This window comes from Boleophthalmus pectinirostris, unplaced genomic scaffold, assembly GCF_026225935.1.
Source record: "Boleophthalmus pectinirostris isolate CB_2022bp ecotype Guang Dong unplaced genomic scaffold, ASM2622593v1 HiC_scaffold_15, whole genome shotgun sequence".
Lineage (NCBI taxonomy): Eukaryota > Metazoa > Chordata > Actinopteri > Gobiiformes > Gobiidae > Boleophthalmus > Boleophthalmus pectinirostris.
In genome coordinates, this window is record NW_026571070.1 from 8521395 (window position 1) to 8544959 (window position 23565).

Below are 23565 nucleotides of genomic sequence, written 5' to 3' on the forward strand. Positions count from 1 at the left end.
GCTACAAACAATATTTCTTCACTTTTTGGCGTAACTTTAAAGACATTTTTTTTTTACACATTTTCTCTTGGATTAACACATTCGCTGAAGATGAGAGAACTTTTATTTGTGTCTCAGTGGGGAAATCGAGCGTGTACTAATAAAGTTTTTTCTCTTTTCTTTCAGCCCGAGAAAACGGAGCCAGTTCGAACAAAGAGGAAATACGAGAAGAAGCAGAAGATCGCCGTGTCTGCGGCGCATCACCCCGGCCCCGCCTTCTTCAGCCCCAAAGACCTCAACCAGTACGACTTCCCCAGCTCCGACGAGGACTACTCACAGGTACTACTACTGCAAATACTACAAATACTGCCAAGTACTGTTATACTCACAGGTACTACTACTGCAAATACTGCCAAAGTACTGTACTATACTACACAATACATACTACTCACAGGTACTACTACTGCAAATACTACAAATACTGCCAAGTACTGGTATACTCACAGGTACTACTACTGCAAATACTACAAATACTGCCAAGTACTGGTATACTCACAGGTACTACTACTGCAAATACTACAAATACTGCCAAGTACACAACAGGGACTACTCACAGGTACTACTACTGCAAATACTACAAATACTGTTATACTCACAGGTACTACTACTGCAAATACTACAAATACTGCCAAGTACTGTTATACTCACAGGTACTACTACTGCAAATACTACAAATACTGCCAAAGTACTGTTATACTCACAGGTACTACTACTGCAAATACTACAAATACTGCCAAGTACTGTTATACTCACAGGTACTACTACTGCAAATACTACAAATACTGCCAAGTACTGTTATACTCACAGGTACTACTACTGCAAATACTGCAAAGTACTGTTATACTCACAGGTACTACTACTGCAAATACTACAAATACTGCCAAGTAATACTGTTATACTCACAGGTACTACTACTGCAAATACTGCAAAGTACTGTTATACTCACAGGTACTACTACTGCAAATACTGCAAAGTACTGTTATACTCACAGGTACTACTACTGCAAATTCTACAAATACAGCAAAATACTGGTATACTCACAGGTACTACTACTGCAAATACTACAAATACTGTTATACTCACAGGTACTACTACTGCAAATACTGTAAATACTCCAAAGTACTGTTATACTCACAACAGGGACAACTCACAGGTACTACTGCAAATACTACAGATACCACCAAGTACTGCTTTACTGACAACAAAGGCTACTCACCGGTACTTCTATTGCATATACTGCAAATACCGCAAAGTACTGTTATACTTGCAACAGGGACAAATCACAGGTGATACTGCAAATACCCCAAAGTACTGTTATACTCTCAACAGAGACCTACTCACATGTACTAATGCTACAAATACTACGAATACCACTAAGGACTGCTATACTCGCAACAGGGGTTACTCACAGGTACTACTACTGCAAATACAGCAAAGTACTGTTAATACTCACAGGTACTACTCTAAATACTACAAATACTGCCAAGTACTGTTATACTCACAACAAGGACTACACTCAGGTGCTACTCTAAATACTACAAATACTTCAAAGTATTGTTATACTCACAGTAGGGGTTACTCACAAGTACTACTACTGCAAATGCTACAAAACTATGGATACTGCAAAGTACTTCTATACTCAGAATAGGGATAAGAGCCAGTGTTATTATTTTTTATTTTTTTGAGTCAGTATGATATTCAGTATTTGCTATTTTGGCCGCAGTGTTTGGTTAAGATTCAATTTGTGGAGTTTAAATATGAATGACTATGAATGAATGAATATATTTAAACTTTAAGCAGTCATTTTTGACCAGAATAGTCTGTTTTATAACAAGTTTATAACAACGAAATGAGCAACAAAGTCTAATTTTGCAACAAAGTGTAATTTTTGTTACACCATTAGGTTGGTCAGGTTGTTTTTAGACCAAAGGGAGCTGACAAAGTTTCCTGTATTAATGGGAAACACTGGTAGATGTTAAGAAATCTGCCAATACTGAGCTTTTAACATCCATTGCAAGGACCAAATTTATGTTCTAGTCAAGTTTCCAAATCAACTTTTTAAACTTTTGTAACAATAATAACAAAATGTATTTATCTGTGAAATTGTGTGTTGTGTAAATTCATATTTTAGTCATAATTCTGTTAAAAAAGGCAGAAGTCAAACTATAAATGACACAGAAAGAAAATGTTAGCGTCAGATATCGGTTAAATTTCCTATCACCGATAATCCTTAAACCATCTCCAGCTCCCAGACTGCGGTGCTGCGTTGGGGTTGTCGAGAGCACCCATCGAGACTCCAATTGCAATTCAACATTCAGATGTAAAACGCGTTACAAAGTGGGAATCTTGAGCGTAAAGAGGCACTTAATCTACTTTGTGTGAAATGAACTGGACTCGTTGAAAGTCCCGAGAGCGAGAGGATGGATTTATTGAACAAAGTGTGTCTGAGTCTGCTGCTGGGGGACTTTTTTACATTTGACATTTTCACAGATGAGACATTGAGCAGGTGGAGCGCCGCAGTACAGACTGTGGTGTCCTTTCAAAATGACACTATTGGGGATAACGCCCATGTATTATTTTCCCAATACAAACTTGGGCAGCAAAACTTGGGTAACTGGAGTAAACTTCCGACTAGGGGTGGGTATTATTACGAAGTTGCCGATACGATACATGGGCCACAATATGATACATGTCTCGATACAGTGAGCTTTAAATTCAATACGATACATTTCAGATTGATTTGATACTAAGTGTGTGCAAAAATATCGATATCGTGTCATATTTTGGTAAATTTCACGAAATTATCTTGTTACAGCGTTAGTTTTGTTGAGGAATTAAACTCGTTTATGTGACACATTTCACATTTTCACTGTTTTGATGATTAAAAATGTTTGTGTTTTTATATGAATTTCACACAAGAAGTGGTACTTAATATCACAGCCACAATTAAGCCACTGTTAAATGAACCGCATCGAATCAATTTAAATTTATCGTATCGTGGCCTGTGTATTGAGGTATCGTATCGTCTCGGCAACTTCTTAATGATACCAGGCCCTAATCTCCATAGAAACAAGCAAATGGTGAATCCTCAACCTGAAAAAGTACATTGCAACTTGATATCTTGATTATCTTGAAACTGTTTTGTTTTTTGGGGGGTATATTTTACTAAATTATTTTGTTACAGCGTTAGTTTTGTTGCTTGTTTAGTGGAAGGAAACTCATTTATGAAGCACATTTGACATTTTCACTGTTTTGATGATTAAAATGTTCGTGTTTCATATGAACTTTGCACAAGAAGTGGTTTAACAAAGACTTTTAGTATCACAACCACGATTGAACTGTTATTTTTTATTGAACAGTATCAAATTTAAAACTCACTGTATCTAAATATGTATCGCACGATGGCCTATGTATCAAGGCATGTATCGTATCTTCAACTTCTTAATGATACCCAGTTCAATAAAAAATAAAGACGAAATCATGTCTGTGACACTAAAAGTCTTTGTTGAACCACCACTTGTGCAAAGTTAATTTGAAACGCAAACATTTTAATCATCAAAACAGTGAAAATGTCAAACGTGTCACATAAACGAGTTTCCTTCCACTAAATGAGCAACAAAACTGTGGGAAAATAATTTGGTAAAAAATACTCTTGGTGATATATCGATACAACAGCCCATGATATTGATACTTTATCATCAATTTAAACTATGATATGTTGATAACCTGATATTTTTGCACACCTCTACTTAACTCGTTAAAAGTAGTGGATAATTTGTTGTGCTTTTTTGTACTAGATCAAGTTGCTCTGTGCACTTTTTCTGGTTGAGGATCCAAGCCATTTCTTTGTTTTTTTATCGAGATTAGGTCATTAAGAAGTTGTTGATACATTACATACCTCGATACAAGTTCATATGAAACACAAACATTTTACTCATCAAAACAGTGAAAATGTCAAATGTGTCGCACAAACGAGTTTCCTTCCTCTAAAAAACCAACAAAACTGTAGCTGTACCAAAATTATTTAGTAAAAGATACCAAAAAATATATATACTCTTGGCGATATATAGATACATCAGCTCACGATATTGATACTGTATCATCACATTAAACAATACGATATATCGATAACCTGATATTTGAGACCATCTTAACCAGTTAGAAAGTAGTGGATAATTTGTTGTACTTTTTTGTACTAGATCAAGTTGCTTTGTGTACTTTTTCTGGTTGAGGATTCGCTACTTGCTTGTTTCTATGGAGATTAATTAGGGCTGAGTATCATTAAGATGTTGCCGATACGATACATACCTCTACGTAGGCCACGATACGATACATATCTCAATGAAGTGCAGTTTGGATTTGTTAAGGTTCAATAAAAAATAAAGACTAAATCATGTCTGTGTTACTAAAAGTCTTTGTTAAACCACTTCTCGTGCAAAGTTCATATGAAGCACAAACATTTTTAATCATCAAAACTCTGAAAATGTCAAATGTGTCACATAAACGAGTTTCCTTATCCATCTTAACCCCGTAATTTATTGTTTTATGTACTTTTTCTGGTTGAGGATCCACCATCTGCCTGTTTCTATGGAGATGGTGACGCATTGCCCGGGATGTCACGCAGTGCGGCTTTAAACTTGTCTATTTTCCAATTTATTGCCCAAAACTTTGGTAAATAGCGCCAGCTGCTTTTTGATATATTTAACGCCGTACTGTGGGACATCACTGACAAGCAGGAGAGAAAACGTTTAACTTAAGACGTTTTACCTTTTGTTCGTCGTTTTGCCGCAACGGAAACGAGAAAATTACACTTTCAAGCCATTCCAGATTTACGATATGAATTAATTGTGCTAGTTTTAGGCTTTTATTAATGGGAAGAGTCTCATCTGGAAGGGCATCTGGTCTAAAACCGTACAGATTACTATAAACTAGAATACAGTTGAAGAACGATCCTGAGCTGTCTCTTTTATAACCTTTGTTTACTCTAGATCTTTACGACTTCCCTGTATAATCACGCTACAAAACCCACTGTCCTTTTTTTTTTTTTTTTTTTTTTTTTTATTCGGCGATAAAACTTCAAATTACATTAAACTCCGAACGCTTGTAAAGTCCTAAATAACTTTGCGTGGCCGTTAAAAGTAATGTATTTTCCTTTTTTTTGTTTGTTTGTGCACAGATCGTCTCCGGCTCGTCAGATGCAGAGGAGGAGACGGATCCAGATGGCAGCTTCGCGTTCAGGAGGAAAGCAGGATGTCACTACTACGCCGTGAGTGGCCTCCTCTGACTCCTAACGCTATTTATAACCCCTCCCAGTCTGTCCGCCGGAGCACTAACAATGAAATAAAGCCGCACGCTGGGACTTTTATGCTCGCTCTGGTCCCGGTTTGAAGGGGAGTTATATAAAGTTGGCATTTGCAGTTTCTAAAAATACACACGTTTTAATCTGTGGCTTTTGCGATTCTAATCCATCGAGCATCACGCGTTTGGTTAATCGGGTTTTAGAGCTCCCGATATTACACGAAATTGGTTCTTGTGTGAGATTTAACATGTTTTTTAATGTTACCGCATCAGAAACGTGCATTAATTTGTGTTTTGTTTCATTCACACATTTGAGAAATCCTGGTTTTTTAGTCTGTCTACATTTCCAAAGCTCGAAATGGTCTGTTCCACCTTGTGATGTCATGAAGCTGTAGTTTTCAAGTTAAGAGCTGCATATTAGATGGAGATAGATGCATAGATAAATACTAGATTAAAAAAATGGGGGTATTGCAGTCATCTCAGGCGCAGCTTTAAGAAAAAACACAGTATACAAGGTTCCCACAGTCATGGAAGTCCTGGAAAAGTCATGGAATTTTAGTATTTCTGAACGTATGCGCATTTAGTTTAAAAGAGACGACAGTAAATGCACTGACAGGATTTTGAATGTTAAAAAACTATAATCCCAAACCATCAGGTGAGTGGAAAGGGTTAACGTTTCATATTTAGCCCTAAAAGTCTGATAAATTCTACACATTTAGGGTTTTAAAGAATGTGTTAAGAAAAAAATCCCCGGGTCGCCCAGGCCTTTCTGTGTGGAGTTTGCATGTTTCACGTGTCTGGATGGGTTTCCTCCGGTGTCGGTTTCCCATCAACCCAAAACATGCTACATAGGTCTCCATAAACAGTTGATAATGGTCAGTTAAATACAATCAATTCAATCATTGTGTCCTTAGGCAAGACACTTCACCCACATTGCCTAGTATGAAAGTGGTGTGTGTTAGTGCTGGTGGTTTCGGAGGGACCGATGGCGCCGAGTGGCAATGGCAGCCGCGCCTCTGTCAGTGAGCCCCAGGGCAGCTGTGGCTACAATAGTCTTACCACACAGGGTTTAGAGTGAATGAATAATGCTGTATGAATGAATGCTGTGAAAATGCTTGTAAAGCGTCTTTGGGGACAGAAAATGTCTGTGAAAGCGCTATATAAATAAAGACTTACTTACTTACTTACTTAAGAAAATTCACTTTAGGTCATGAGAAAGTCATGGGAAAGTTTTGAAATTTTGTCAGTGAGAAAGATTGGGAACCCTGAGCATAACATGAGGAGACGAGGAGGAGAAAAAAAAAAAGAAACAACCCCCAGACTATGCACCTGTGGGGAGTATAATTTGGGACCAGGACAAAAAACAAACGCAGTACAACATGAATCTTTTGGTTTTGTTTTTTTTTTGGCTGGAACCCTTGCCTTACCTTTTGTTCAGTAGAGATGGTTAATTCAACGACGGAAATAATCCAAAAGATTCTAGGGCATCGTTTCCCGCAGCGCTTTATAGTTATGGTGACCGCCTTGACAAAAATGGACCCCCGCCTTGACTACATCCCTCCAAACAACGTGAATTCTCGCAAAAGTACAGTTGTCGCGTCGTGCACTTTTTCCTTTCACCACCTTGACTAACCAATTTTCTGCGGGAAACACTGTAGTGAAGGTGTGTGGAGTGTAAAAACACACTGGAGCACTTCCTGGATTACCGCATGACATCACAAGGTGGAACAGTGTTTTCAGTTTGAGACAAGAACTCAGCCTAAATATGCAGAATTTGTGTGTTAAACGTGTGAATGAAAAGAAACAAAACACAACTCCGAGTATAATATGTTTGTGACAAGGAAACAACATTATAACATTGATCAGGATGTAACTAAAACCATTTGCTGCTTCCTTGGACACTACACTGTGATTGGTTAACTCTACCTGTCAATCACTCGGAACATAAAACAGACCAATAAGAGCAGTGGGCGGGCAAAAGTGTCTGTATTTGAGCATAGAGCTACATCATACAGAAAAGAACAACATTTAAAATCGCCAAAAAGCCCGACTTTCGCAGGGAGGAGATTAAGATTTGATTTTTAAGAGTGCAGACCCAGCTTAAATTGTTTGGAAAATTGACCTTCTGGTGTTTAACGTTAAAAACTTTTGAATATAGAACTAAACAAGAACAAACCCCCACAATTTTAAGTTTGTGACGATAAGTGCGAACATAAACCTCAAAGTAAAATCACAAAGTTCTAACTCGGTTTCTACTGGTTTTGAAAATGAAAACTAACCTGTACTCTGACTTGTTTTACAGTCTCGCCCGGAGCAGACCGGGAACTGGCCCTGGATGAGCCCGGCTGAAGGAGGACTGGGAGATCCTCGTTTCCGATTCTGTCTGACGTCCCTGAACACACCGCGGAGATGTGTGGGTTTGGCCAGACGGCGAGTGGGCAGAGGCGGAAGGTACATTTACTTTTCTTTTTTTTTTTTTGGCATTAATGAAAGGTGCACTTTGTAACTTTTTAAACAACTCTACTTTACTTTTTTTTTTTTTTAATTAGAGGTGGTTTCATAGCTCAAAAATAGCTAGAAAAACAGGCATTCGGACACAGATCTGACCTGTAACTTTGGTCTGGTTTGGTCTACATGAAGATAGAAATGTTTAATAAAGCATTTGACAGGCCCTCCACCAGAAAAGTTACACAATGCACCTTTAAATACTTACATTCCTGAAACACATTTTTAATGCGTAATTTCCTGATTTGCATATTCAGAACTGATTTACCCCAGAAGAATGCAGAAGTATTTCTAGTTTGGCTCTTTCACAGTAGCTCAAAAAGTACATTATCAGCCTTTTTAAAAAAACACTTCTCTGGTAATTCCCAAAACTGAACGTAAATAGCCGTGTTCTTTTGTTGATTCAGCCGTAATTAAAGCTTTATCAGCCAATATGCAAATTACATTCATTTTAATATGCTGTGGTTTTTATAAATGGAAGTTTGGGCCAAAAGTTGAACATTGAAGTCGGGGTTCAAGTTTGTAGAGGCTTGAATAGTAGGGCTGGGTGTCGTTAAGAAGTTGCCGATACGATACATACCTCGATACAGCGCACTTTCGATTCGATACAATATATTTTAAAACAATTCGATACAATAAAAATAAAAGCTAAATCATGGCTGTGATACAAAAAGTCTTTGTTAAACCACTTCTTGTGTAAAGTTCATATGAAACACACAAAATTTCATCATCCGAACAGTGAAAATGTCAAATGTGTTTCATAAACGAGTTTCCTTCCACTAAACAAACAACAAAACTGTAGCTGTAACAAAATAATTTAATAAAATACACCAAAAAATACTCTTGGTAATACTGTATCATCACATTAAACGATACATTATTTTGATATTTTTGCACACCTCTATTGCATAGTGACTACTTGGAGCTGAATATTCCACAGTATGACATAAGAATACTTTTAAACACATTCATTCTCGCTGTAAGCTCGGTCACCTTTCCACAGATCTGACCTGTAACTTGGAGATGAATCAGTTTTAAGGTGCATTGTGTAACTTTTTTGGTGGCGGTTTCGTTAAATGTTATTGATTTTGTCTGAAATGTTTCGCAGTATGGTATTAAACGTTTCCATCTTCATGGAAACCAAACTAGAAGTTACAGGTCAGATCTGTGGAGAGGCGACCCCGCTCACAGTCAGAACACCTGTTTTTCTAGGTATTTTTGAGCTATAAAACCTCCAGATATTTAATAAAGCTGTTCACTGTCATAGTGTGGAACATTCTAGACGGAGCAATGACATCTCCATAGAAACAGTTGACAGACTGCTGACCAAAAAGTTACATGGTATACCTTTTCATTGATTGATTGATTTTTTGTTTTTATTTCAAGTTTGTGCCAAGAGAGAAACAATAATCATACTACATAAACATTGTAAACAACAGAAAAGCACATTTCTCTTAAAGGAGCGTGAAGAAGGAAAAAACGTATATTAATATTTTATTTTTTTCATGACATTTTCAAAAATGATGTGGTTTCTTATGTATATTGATCACAGAACTTATTTACGGCAAATATTTACATCTAACAAAATAAATGTCACACCATGGTCGTACAAACTAATAATAATGTTTACAAAGGCACAAAAGTTTAGCGTTTATGGTCGTATAGACCAGGGGTGTCAAACTCTAATTCACAGAGGGCCAAAAAAAAAAAAAAAAAAAACTGGGGCTAAGTCGTGGGCCAAACTAAATATTTATTGTAAAATTTCAACAACATCTGCATGTTTTCTTTTTTTTCAAGATATGTAATGTTAAACCTTTTCTTATGAAAATAAATGTTTCAATAATAGTTTTGATTAAACATTGAATCCAGAACAATCAAAATATAAAATAATAACAAAATTTTAAATAAATAATGTTTGTATTTTCTATCTGTAGCCGGCGGGCAGCTCTAATACAGATTTAATTTGATCTCGTGGGCCAAATATAATTATATTACGGGCCAAATTTGGTCCCTGGGCCTGAGTTTGAAATGCATGGTATGAAGTAAACCACAATGAAAATGAAAAAAAAATTTGTTTTTTTTTTTTTGTTTTCATAGTTCCTTTTATGGTCGTACAAACTAATAATGATGACAACAAAAGATACTTCATTGCATTTTAATCTAAATAAAGCAGAAACCTCTTCACGGAGACGAGCAGGTTGTTTACTTTCAGCAGGAAAAGTTACACAATGCACGTTTTAAAGTAGTTTTTTTGTTCAAAGCCAGCACAGAGGTTACACTAAACACTACAGGAACTTTTTGGCTTCACGTCAGCTTATTTCTGATTGCAAATTCGGTATAGATTTCGTACACTAGCACTTGGCAGGTGTAATGTTTACGCTGCAGCTAAACAAATGCCAAAATGTAGATGTTGGATATTAAACTCTGCCAGGTCTTAATCTGATCCGGGGAGCTGAGCCAAGTCCAGGTTGTTGCTGTTGTTCTGGCGGGGCCTCAGGTATAACTCTGGCATCTCCTTTGCGTTTAAAAATACCGTAGCGTAGGAACACGACTCTCCTTTTCTCGAGGTGTGTGTTCGGAAATTCGGGCGCTGCGGTAGTCCGGGGCCAAACGCGGCGTGTGAAGCGTTGTAGGGGATTACACAGATGAATGAGTAAAGCCTGGTTTAGGGCACAGAGCCAGAGACCTGCTCCTCCTGCTCTGAATACTGATGGGTCACTCCAAAATACTCACGTCAGCTGTCACGGGAAGTAAACAAGACCAGTTTGGACTTCGGGGGCAGGGGGTGCGCAGCAGATGTTAGAATGTTAAAAGGCCCAAATTACACCGTTTTCTGGATCTGGTATAATGCGGTTTCCTCGTCAAAAACATGTCTGGATATGTGTTTTGTTTTGTTTTTTTCATTCGCACATGTTTAACGCACAAACCCTGCACGTTTAGGCTGAGTTCTCAAACAGAAAACACTGTGGGTAATACAGGAAGTGCTCCACTGTGTTCTTAAACTCCACACACTTTCATAACATCAGAAGGTGGCACAGGGTATTTTAAGTTTGTGAGATGTGGAGTAAAGGCCGCCACACACTACAGAAGAATTTGTGACGGACACAGAGGCACAACATAACAAACTCAGGATATAGCTATAGATTTTATTACTCATCTCTCGTAAAGTTATAAATATAAACTACAGCGTCTCATCCACGTTATCCGCAGAATTTATCCTCCACAAATAATGACACCCAGTCCACAAAACTACGCTATTAATCCAGTTTGAGGCGTTCTTTGAAAGTAAAAAGGCCGGAGTAGTTCCTCACGTGTGTTTGTTTACATCCACACAGTGCACGGATCAAGGTTAAGCTGCAGTTTAGCGATTCTGACTCTACTTCCTCCAATCGTTTTTGCTTTAAAAATCATGTATCTAAAGTTTTGCACCACATTTCATTAATAATAAAAACACAGTTTGAACTTGTATCTAATTCTAAATCTAATCTTTTGAACACTCGAGTTTCAGAGCGAGTGGTTTTACTGTAGAAACAGGAAAAAGCCGACGTTATCGCACTGACAACTTTATACCCTGTGGTCCGCAGACATATCCCTCTGCAAGTTTTGTGATCTGAGATTTTAAATCTCATCAGATCCTCCTCATGTCTGTGGTGTGCACTTTTTGTTGCACGTTTAAAAATTGTTTAAGATCAAAGAAATCCTTGACTTTAAGTCCTAACGTGTGAATGAAACCAAACACAACTCCGGTATGTTTTGAGGAGGTAACAATATTCTATGTAATGCAAAATTTACTCTTTTTAGCTTTAAGTAGATTTTTTTTCCCATTAAAATTTATTGGAGACAAAGGAACAAAATATATTGTACATTGACACAGCACGTCAGTTATAGTCTCCTTTCTCCTTTTCTAAAAGTAAACAAAGTCACTGTACATATATTATACAAATTATCAAGCTTGAACAAAAAAAAGCTTGGTAATATTAAAGCTAATAATAACAAAACAAGAAAAAAAATATATTTATGCACATACATACACACGTACACATATATGAATAAAAATACAATGGTTTCATCGAGTCATGCTCAATTAAAATCGGATCTAAACGGGGCAACAAACATTCTGCAAGTTTTCCAGTAATTGTCGAATTTGTCAAAGGTTAGCTTTAACTTTAAGGTAATTGTAGGAAATGGGAATGGTCCATTTTTCCACATTTGTCCTGCTGTTGGGGCTGAAAACTGTTTAACATTTAAATTTTAATTTCTATGACAAGATCCACACGTGAAGGAAAGTCCTACTGAACTGAAGAAGCAGCTTGGATGAGCTGTGAAACGTATTCGACCAAAATAAATAAACTTTTGTCCAGTTAACACATTGAATTTCTCCTTTGCCATGAATTCTACTAGGACGACTTTTACACACAAAGGAAAGTTGGAGTAAATAATGTAGTAATATAATTGTCTTCATGAGAAAAATGCATTGATTATTCCATCCTTTAAATTATTCCAGACCAAATTTTAGTTCAAAACTACAAGTCAGAGTCTTTGTGCTGTCGTCTAACCATTGTAAATAATTCTTCTTTTCCAGGATCTTGTTGGACCGGGCGCACTCAGACCTGGATCCCGGCCTGGACGTGGACCTGGACTCGGACTCGGTCTCGGTCTCTCCTCTGGACTCTCCTCTTCACAGACGCAGTACCTCAGACAACCACACTTCGGACCTCAGCTCTCCCCTCGTCCCTCCCTCCTCCAAGACCCCCGTGGACCTCTCCCAGATCCTTTTGAACATTAAGTCCTGCCGCTGGAGGCACTTCAGACCACGGACAGTTTCCCAGCACGCACAGGGGTCGGGCGGCCTGTGTCGCGGTGGATTTAGGGATTTAAGCCGGACTGTATCTGGACTAACGCGGACTCTATCGGCGCAGACCAGGACCGGACCGGGCCAGGTTCCAGTAAATGGTGAGTCTCTTATTCTTACACCGGTCTATGAGGTTATTTCCTGTAGTTACCCTTTTATTTTGGGTCTGTTATTGCTTTTTTTTGCATGAATTTGAACAAAAGTTGACTTGGCGCTCTGGAGAATGAGTCCAGTGATAGGTTTTGGTAGGAATGTAATAATAACAGAAACATCGTGTTATCATATCATCAAAAGTCTCTCAGTAATATCATCGGTCATCATAATATATTGAATTACAAGTCACTTCGCTGTAAATTTATTGTTTTGGTGAAGCAACAGCTAAAAGAAACAGACTGAACTACAAAAACCATGATCCACTGCTCCGTTTCAGTCCAATGAAGTTACTTATTAATAGGGATTTAACAATAACCTCAATATCGTGATATCGTATCATCAAAGTCCGTCACAATATATCGAATTACAAGTCTCTCTGCTTAAATTAAGAGTTATGGAGCAGCAATAGCTTAAAAAAGACAGAGGGAACTACATAGACCATGATCCTTTGCTCCATTTCAGTGCAGAGTACAAGAAAAAATAAGTTATAAGCATTTTTAAGTCTTAGTTCATTGGATTAAGTCTTGTCAAGGCATTTTAAGAGAAAAAAAGTCACATATTACCAGTTTTAGCTGTTTAACCTTCACAAAATATTGCAATAAATATCGTACCGTGAGATGTATATCGCAAAAATATCCTACCAAGAAATCTGGATATTGTTACACTTTTAATCATGAGCGTCCCCACCGTATCATGAACTTTTCCACGATATCTCAATAAATATCGTACCGTGAGGTTCATACCGTGGCGATATCGTATTATGAGACTTGAATATCGTTACACTCCTACTTATTAAGCACTTTTAGATCTTAACTCGTTAAATTGTCAAGACATTTTTAAATGATAAAGCAGTATATTCACAATTCTTTTAGCTTCTACAAAATATCACAATAAATATCGTACCGTGACATGCATATTGTGAAAATATTGCATCGAGGAGCTTGGATATCGTTGCATTTTTAGTGTTTGGGTTTAAACACAGCGCAGGAAGTCTGGAGTTTTATCTATGACGTAACTAAACGGGGAATATGCAAACAAAGCTTTTTTTGAGTGTTCAGGGGTAGACTCGTGTGGATTAATGGATCGATTAACATTCATCATTATTCTGTTATTCTGGTCTGTTTTTGATGCGGGGACAGAAATATAACACGGTGAAAAAGTCAAATTTACATAATGTGTCCTTTTAAAGTCCTGTATTATGTAAAATTGACTTTAAAGGTGCATTGTGTATCCTTTCTGGTGGAGGGTCCGTCAGATTCTTTTCTTCATGGAGGTGTTATTGCTTTGCCTGGAAAGTTTCACAGTATGGCATTAAACCTTTCTATCTTCTTGGAGCCCAAACAGAGCCCAAGTGAAGTTACAGGTCAGATCTGTGGAGAGGCGACCCCGCTCACAGTCAGAATTGAATATTGAAAACACGATTATTCAAACGATTATTTTTTTAGTTACATGATGCATTTATTCAGCATTTCTCTCTCTCAAAAAAAAAAAGTTACTGATAATTTGTGCAAAACTGTCAAATTTAAAATAAATATCGGCAACAAACATGAATCTTACAGCAGTTTTGCGACGTATAAAACAAAAAAAAAATGAATAAAATAGACTTTGAACATGAAATAACGCACAGTAAAATATAAATGTATTAAAAATAAACTATATATCCAGCTGTTCTACAATCTCTATATTTAAAAATAAAATAGATATACTTATTTATAGGCGTGTAACAATAACCTAAATGTCACAATATATCGAATCACAAGTTTCTTTGCTTAAATACATGGATTTATAGCAGCAACAACTTATAAACATCGGGAACTACATATCCCATGATTCATTTCAGCGCAGACAACATGAAGAAATATGTTTTTGACTTGAATTCTTGGGATTATGATGGAAATAATTCACACCAAAATCTTGTCAAGGAAAAAGTGTCCCATCTACAATTATATCAGCCTCTTCAAAATAATCGCAATAAAGATCGTACCGAGAGATATGGATATTGTTTCATCCCCCTTATTTATATAAAAAACATCCCAAAATAAACTTTTTTAAGCTTTAAATCGTTTCAACTCAACTATGAATTATCAAAATTGCGTTCAAAATTCAATTAATTGCACAGCCTTAGTCAGAATGTCTGGGTTTTTTTGGTGTTTTTGAGCAATAAAACCACCTGTAACTGGATAAATGTGAGGTCGAACTGTTTAAAGTCGTACTGTGGAACATTTCAGGCAGAGAAATGACACATCCATAGAAAAAACAAGCAGGAGATGGACCCTCCACCAGAAAAATCACACAATGCACCTTTACATAAGTTGAGATTTCAGTCATGTTCTAACGTTACCTCCTTTAAAAACAAACCTGTAGTGTTTTGTTTGTTTCATCCACGCGTGTTTGAGAGCTTCATTTTTTTTTTTTTGTTTTTTTTACTCTAAATACTTTTGTTCTTCTAACAGACCTGTTTGTTTACCTCGACGTCGCAGCATAATTCCAGTCGTTTCTAAACTCACGCAGCCCAAACAGACATTTGACATTTGAAATAGTTTTGACTCTGATCTCCGGTGATGACTTTTCTTTTGGTATTTCGAGTTAAGAGTTGGCTCCACCTGATGATTCATCCGGCGGCCTTGTACTTCTGTCACGATTCTGAAGCTTCAAACTCTTATTTCTATGCAACGATGATAACAAAAACACACTTTACTTAGACAATAGAATGTTATTTTTTTATTTTTTTTATTTTTTTATTAAATTGTTGTGCTTTCTTTTGTATTAGCATGTTGGTTTATATCCGTGTCAGTGGTCCAGGTAGATTTCATAGTGATAAGAAGTTGCTGATACGATACATACCTTGATTCATAGGCACAGATGCAATGCAGTTTTGGTTCGATACGATATTTCGAATTGACTCAATACGGTTTAGTAAAAAATAAAGGCTAAATCATGATTGTGATACTAAAAGTCTTTGTTAATCCACATCTTGTGCAAAGTTAAAATGAAACACACACATTTTAATCAGCTAAATATGTCATGTGTTGCATAAACAAGTTTCCTTCCTCTAAACAAGCAACAAAACTGTAGCACTTTAACAAAATGATTTAGTACAATATACCAAAAAATACTCTTGGTGATATATCGATATTTGAATATTTTTGCACAGCCCTATACCTCAATATACAGGCTGTGATACGATGCACTTTGTGATGCAGTGCTTTTTCAATTCAATAAGATTCAATATGAAACATTTCAAATCAATTTGATTTGGTCAATTGAAAAAAAGTCTAAATGATGCCTGTGATACTAAAAATCTACAAAGCCCACTAAGTTTTTTTCAAAGTTAATATGAAAAACACTCAATTTATGCGTCAAAACAGTGAAAATGTGAACACAATTGTAGCTCTTAAACAAAAGTTAGTAAAATAGATATATCGATACAGCAGCCCACGATATCGATACTGTATCATCACATTAAACAATACGATATATTGATATTTCAGTATTTTTGTACACCCCTTTACCCCGATACATAGGACACGATACAGTACGCTTTGCAATACAGTGCACTTTCAATTCAGTACAATATATCAAATCAATTACATTCGACAAGATATATTTCAAATCAATTTGATTCACTTAATTGAAAAAAAAAAAGTCTAAATCACAGTTGTGATACTAAAAATCCACTAAGCCCACTAAGTTTGTTCAAAGTTAATATGAAAAACACAGATTTTACCAATCAAAACACTGAAAATGTCAACACAATTGTAGCTTACACAAAATAATTTAGTAAAATATACCTAAAAATAGATATATTGATACAGCAGCCCATAATATCAATACTGTATCGTCACTTTAAACAATGATATATCGATATTTCAGTATTTTTGCACACCCCTATACCTCAATACATAAGGCCATGATACCCTTTGCACTTTCAATTCAATACAATTCGATACGATATATTTCATATCAATTCGATGCGGTTCAGTGGGGAAAAAAAGTCTAAATCACATATCAATACAGCAGCCCACGATATCGATACTGTATCATCAAATTAAACGATACGATTATTCTGAAACTATTCAGGAAAGGTTCATTTCTGTTTCGTGAGTTTGACTTTTAATATTGAAACTTGCTGAAATGAGTGTCTCGTGTCAATACCAGTTTTAGTTTCGATTAGTGTCTGTTTTTCTGTAATTTTGACGACCTTTTTTGCCTTATGTAAAAGCGTGAAAGTGTCGAGTGGCGCGGCGGGTTAATGCGTTCCCTGTACAGTCCCGTGATGCGTTCAAGGACCATGCGTTCGTGTTGTGTAACAGTTTGATGAGGTGCTCTGAGGTCTACGGTCCTCAGTCTGGACTCCCACGCTCTGTTTCATATTAAACTGTAGCACTCCCACTGCTGCCGCTACAGGCGCACAGACCAGAGGAGGAGAGAGGGATGGAGAGAGAGGAAAAGAGGGGAAGAGAGAGGAGGAAAGGGAGAAGGAAAGATGGAAATGCAGACAGGGAAAGGAGAGAGATGGAGACAGAAAGGGAGAGAAGAAGGGAGAGTTAAAGAGTAGAGGTTGAGATGGAGGAGGAGAGGAAAGACAGATGGGGAAAGAAGAGGGTGAGAGGAGAGAGAGGGATGGAAAGAGAGAGGGAGAAGGAACAGGAAAGATGGAAATACAGACAGGAAAAGAAGAGGAGGAGAGGGTAGAGAGTGAAAGAGTTAGAGGTTGAGATGGAGGAGAGGAGGAAAGACTGATGAGGAGAGAAGAGATAAAGAAGAGGGTGAGAGGAGTGGGCGTGGAGGGAAAGTGAAAGTAGGGGGTGAGAGGGAGGAGAGGAAAGATAAAATGGAAAAGAGGGTGAGAGGAGAGAGTGAGGGCGGGATGGAAAGAGAAATGGAGAGGGAGAAGAAGGAAAGATGGAAATGCAGAGAGGGAGAGAGGATAGAGAGACGAAGACAAAGGATGGGAGGGCACGGAAGAGGGTGATGGAGGGAAGGAGAGAGGGAAGAGGAGGATAGACACACACATATACAGGGAAAGAAGGAGAGGGTAGTGAGAGACAGAGGGAAGAATAGAGTGATAGTAGAGGGACGATGAGGAGGAAAGACTGAAAAGAGATTAAGAAGAGGGTGAGAGCAGTGGGCATGGAGGGAAAGAGTAAGGGAGGAGAGGAGGAAAGAACAGAAAAGAGGAGGGAGAGAGAAGAGAGACTGAGAGACGGAGGAAGAGTGCAAGGGAGAGAGAGGGATGGAAAGAGAAAGGGAGAAGAAGGAAAGATGGAAACATTGTAAGAAGACATTGAAAGAAGAGGAGGAGGAGGTAGAGAGAGATGACGAGAGGAGGAGGGAGGAGGAGGAAAGACAAACGGGGAAAGAAGAGAGGGAGGGGGTAGTGAGAGACGGAGACAGAAAGAGGGAGGAAGAGAGAGTGAAAGAGTAGATGTTGCGGTTGGAAGAAAGGAGGAAAGACTGATGCGGGGTTAAGAAGAGGGCGAGAGCCGTGGGCATGGAGGGAAAGTGAAATAGTGGGGGATGAGATGGAGGAGAGAAGGAAAGACAGAAGGGAAAAGAAGAGGGCAAGAGTAAGGGAGGGAAGGAAGAGGGCGATGGAAAGAGAGGGAGATGGAGGAGAAGGAAAGACAGAAGGAGGAAAGAGGGGAGAGGGTAGAAAGAGGGAGACGAAGACAGAAAGGATAGGAAGGCAAGGAAGAGCGGGAAGGGAAAGACAGACAGACGGGAAAAGAAGGGGAGAGGGTAGTGAGAGAGATGGAGAGAGGGAAGAAAAGAGTGAAAGAGTAGAGGGTGAGATGGAGGAGAGGAGGGCATGGTGGAGGGAAAGTAAAAGGAGATGAGGGTGAGAGGGAGGAGAGGAGAAAAGAGAACAGAAAAGAGGAGGGAGACAGGAGAGGGAGGGATGGAAGGAGGAAAAATGGAAAGACAGACAGGAAAGAAGAGTAGAAGAGGGTAGTGAGAGGTGGAGGAAGGGAGAGTGAAAGAAGGCTGAGAGAGCTGAGGAAAAGAAGAGGACGAGAGAGGGAGGATGAAAGAAGAGTGGAGGAGAGACAGACGAGGAAAAGAAAAAGGTTGAGAGAGACGAGACTGAGAGAGTGAAAGAGGAAGGAGAGAGTTGAAGAAAGACAGATGGAGAACGTTGGAGAGCGTGAGAAGGGACGGACAGAGGGAGGACGAGTGTGAAAGAGCTAGATCGAGAGAGGGGAGGAAGGAGAAAGTGGAGTGTGAAGGGGAGAGACGGGAGGAAAGACAGATGGACGGAGTGAGAGAAGAGGGAGGAGAGGAGGAAAGGGAATAAAGAGCACGAGAGAGAGAGTTATGACGAGAAGACGAGTGGAGAGACGGAGGCCCAGACCGCAATAAAAGATTATGAACTTGTGAATGATGGAGAGACCTGACACACACATTAGCTCCTTCTCTCCCTCTTTTCTCCCTCTTCTCTTTTCTTTTCTCTTCTCTGCTCGGTCTAAAAACAACTCCGGCGTTTCTCAGACTTTAAATTAAACTTAATGTAGAAATAAAACTTTTCCTGCATGTAAATAACACGCCAAGTTTTGCTGCTGCCGCCGCTCAAAAGACGAACACATTTTACCGTCTAATCAAGTTAAAGCTGCACCGTGTAACTTTCTAGGAAGCCTCTGCCACCGCGAGATGTTGTTGCTTTGGCAGGAATGTTCCCGATTATGGCATTAAGTGGAACTCTCGTGCGTTTAATCAATTACAAGTGTATTTTTTTGGCTGACAAAGATGCGTTGAGCGAGGTGTCTGCTTCACAAATCTGACCTCGTTTCCATGGAGATAGATGTTTAATAATAATAATAATAATCTAATAGCATCTCCATGGAAACAAGCAGGTGACGGAGCCTCCACCAGAAAAGTTACACAGTGCAGCTTATTCTAAAATCCTCAAGTTTCAGTTTGCGTACTTTTTCCTCTGTAGTCGACATGTCACGATAATTACGATATCGACTTGAACGTTCAAAATATCGTGATATCGTATCGTCAAAAGTCTCTCAATAATATCGTGGGCCATGAAAATATATCGAATTACGAGTTTCTTTGCTTAAATTAAGAGTTATGGTGCAGCAATGGCTAAAAAAGATAGAGGGAACTACATAGACCATGATCCTTTGCTCCATTTCAGTGCAGACTACAAGAAGAAATAACCGTTCTTTGGATTAAGTCTTGTCAAGGCATTTTAAGAGGAAAAAGTAGGATATTAACAGTTTTGTTAGTCTCCACAAAACATCGCAATAAATATCGTACCGTGAGATGTATATAGTTAAAATATCATACAGAGACATTTGGATATTGTTACATCCCTAATCGTGAGCCTCCACACCATATCGTCAGCTTTCCCACGATATCGCAATAAATATCGTACCGTGAGGTTCATGCCGCGACGATATCATATCGTGAGACTTGGATATCGTTACACCCCTAGATGTTTGTGAAGTAAGAAAGCTTTGAGAAATATTTGTGTGCATGGGCTGGAAATCTGTGCATATTTGTCTTTAGTTGAGCATAAAATAAATATTCGTAAACTCTCAAATGACTCCAGTCGTACATAAAATGCGTTTTGCGTATTTTATCCATCAGTATACGAATTGAAAAGTTACGACGTCAAGAATTAGGAATCAGGAAATGAAAATGTACAATTACGCTTTCTTTAATACGAATACTAATTCACAGAGGCAACTTTAATTGTCAAAAAATTCATCATCACTTCACAGGCTTTATTTATTGAACAGAAGAAAGATCTTTTCAAACTTTTCAATATTTACAAATATTTATTTTACGCTCAAATATGCACAGATTTCTATCCTATGCAAATTTATATTTCTGAAAGCTTTCTTACTCCATAGTTTTTGCTTTGGCTGATTATGGCATTAAACGGAGCTCTCAATTACAGGTGTTTTGTTTTGTTTTTTTGCTGAGAAACATGCCTTGAGCGGGGTTTTTGCTTCACAAATTTGACTTGTAACTTGGCCCAGTAGTGTCGTTACCTTGTTTCCACAGAGTTAGATAAGTTTAATATCACACCGTGGAACGTTCCAGACAGGGCAATAATATCTCCACCTGAAAAGTTACACAGTGCAGCTTATTCTAAAAGTCCGCGATTCAGTTTGGATACTTTTTCTCTTTAGTCTGTATCTGTCTGTCACGATGATTACTATTCTGACTTGAACGTTCAGTACATGATAGTTGAAACAGTGCTTCACGTTTTAGGGTCAATATTTATCGTCAGTACATTTTCTTTGTTAAATTAGGTACATTTTGGCCATTTTTCTGTTCTATGGTCTAGATTTGAGCTGTGAAATGTTGAATTATGAACTTCTATGACTCATCACAGATACAGACCAACTACATAACTGTTGCGTTCTGGGTTTTTAACAATATTGTGCGTTTTAGAATTTGTTTCGGGTGATATTTCTGCTTTATAGTTTGGCTCAGAGGTGCATTGTGTAACTTTTCTGGTGCCTGTCAAATGCTTTTCCTCATGGAGATGTTATGGCTTTGTCTGGATTGTTTCACAGTGTGGTAATAAGCCTTTCTATCTCCATGGAGACCAAACCAGACCAAGTTACAGGTCAGAACTGTGGAGAGGCGACCCCGCTCACAGTCAGAATACCAGATTTTTTTTTTTTTAGGTATTTTTGAGCTATAAAACCACCTGTAATTGAATAAATGTGGAACATTCCAGGCAGAGCAATGACATATCCATAGCAACAAGCAGAGAAGTTACACAATGCTGCTTTAAATATAATAGTTAATCGTCTATATTTGCATCAGAAATGCGTCGCAAGTCAAAACTTGTTATTGTGACAGGCCTGCTCTTTAGTGATTAAAGCGATATACACCTACTGTGTGTGGCGAGTGTTGAGCAGAAAAGATACTACATATTAAATACGTTTTCATATATTTTGATTAGTTTAGTTTAGTTTCAAATAAGATGTAAATTCACCTGGAGTTGCCGTCTCTTGCTGCTTGGGAATACTAAGATTTTATGAATGAATGTTGGCTGTGCAATTGAACTTTTATCACAATTTAAATTTTTCTCCAAAGTCACATAATCGAGTTGAAATGAGTAAAGCTTAAAGTTTATTTTGGGATTTTTTTTTATAAATATATAAAGTTAAATTTTTTTTTAAATATAGAGATTGTAGAACAGCTGGATATTTCGTTTATTTTGGAAAATTTGTTTTTCTGTGCCTTATTTCATGTTCAAAGTATATTTTATTAATTTTAACTTTTAAAACTGCTGTAAAATCAATATTTGTAGCCAATATTTATTTTTAATTTGAAAGTTTTGCATAAATTATCAGTAACAAAGTGTTTTGGGGGTTTTTTGAGAGAGAGAGATGCATCGTGTAAGTAAAAATTATTTGTGATAATGATTTATTTTTTCCATAATTGAGCAGCCCTAAATAATATAGATTTTTTCCCCCATGCAAAGTCACCATTTTGTATGTTGGTGAATATTATTGAAAGCTACCAACTTTAAATTGAAATTGAAAGGAGAAAAAAATGAGGAATGAACAAAGCAGATATCTGTGTGAATTACGAAATATTTGTTTTATAAAATTTTTTGCCATGTGGTTTTAAAGGTCCTATATTATTTTTTTTTTTAATGGACTCTTGTGAGTTTTAAGTCATGTTATAATGTTGTTATCTCATCAAAAACAGACCTGCAGTTGTTTTGTTTCATTTACACGTTTCAAAATAGTGTAATATAAAAGTGAAATTCTTCCATAGACCGTTTGCGTTCAGGACTACAAACCGTCTTTGATAATCTGCTGTTACAGGCGCCGCCCACTTTCACCTTAGTCTCCCTTTGGCGTTACACAACCTCATATTTGAGCTTTGAATTAACCATGAGTGGATATGAATACTTTAGGGCACACGAGGACGTTTCACACACACAGTACAACGTGGAAGTTAAATTTCTGTCAGACAAAAGCAGAAAGGAGAAGCTGGTGAGGGAGTTAACTGAAGTACTGGGATTTTTTGGGGTTTTTTTGGTCTAAAACCGCAGATTAAATTTACGATTTACAAGTGTAATTTTTATAAATACAGTTTTAGTACTCTTTTCTGCATAAATAGTTGTTTTTGCATGAACTCCTGCAGGTGTAATTTTACGAGTGCAGTTTCGATCAGATACGTAATAGTTTTTAATCAACTAATCTATCAGAGGGACGTGTTTTAACTGTAGGATTCTGTTCAAAGTTCACATTTTAAACACATCCAGAATAATAATTAACATAAAGACTAACATATTAACTGACAAGCGATGCATAGGCGTGTAACAGTCTATAAAACCGAGGTACATAATGAACCGTGATTTTTGAGGTCACGGTTTGGTTCATTTTCGGTACAGAATGGGAACAAAATGTAAAACCATTTGCTTGGTTTATTTGTGTGTTTATTAAACCGACAATTTGTTTTAACATTATACATATGGGAAAATAAAATAAATGCAAAGTGCTGCTTGGTAATACTAATAAGTTAAATTAAATATTCTCAAATAAGCATCAAATGCATGAAATATTCTAAAAAATAAAGTCCTTGTAAACAGTAAACAATAGAGATGTAGCAATAACCGAAATACCGTGATATTGTATCGTCAAAATTCTCACAATAATGTCGTGGTTTCTTAAATTTAAGAGTTGTGGTGCAGCAATAGCTAAAAAAAAAAAAAAAGACAGAGGGAACTACAT

At 37.5% G+C, this 23565-nt stretch overlaps 1 protein-coding gene across 3 annotated transcripts in view; it reads left to right on the forward strand.

Annotated features, from left to right (window-relative positions):
- The window catches only part of LOC110169969 (enhancer of polycomb homolog 1-like), a 112732-nt gene that overhangs the window by 72335 nt on the left and 16832 nt on the right, over positions 1 to 23565 (forward strand). For all 3 annotated transcript variants that reach the window (XM_055151175.1, XM_055151173.1, XM_055151174.1), the window contains 4 exons: positions 166 to 318; positions 5216 to 5305; positions 7640 to 7788; positions 12425 to 12795. In XM_055151175.1, the coding sequence (XP_055007150.1) occupies positions 166 to 318; positions 5216 to 5305; positions 7640 to 7788; positions 12425 to 12795 (763 nt within the window). The remainder of the gene's footprint in view (positions 1 to 165; positions 319 to 5215; positions 5306 to 7639; positions 7789 to 12424; positions 12796 to 23565) is intronic.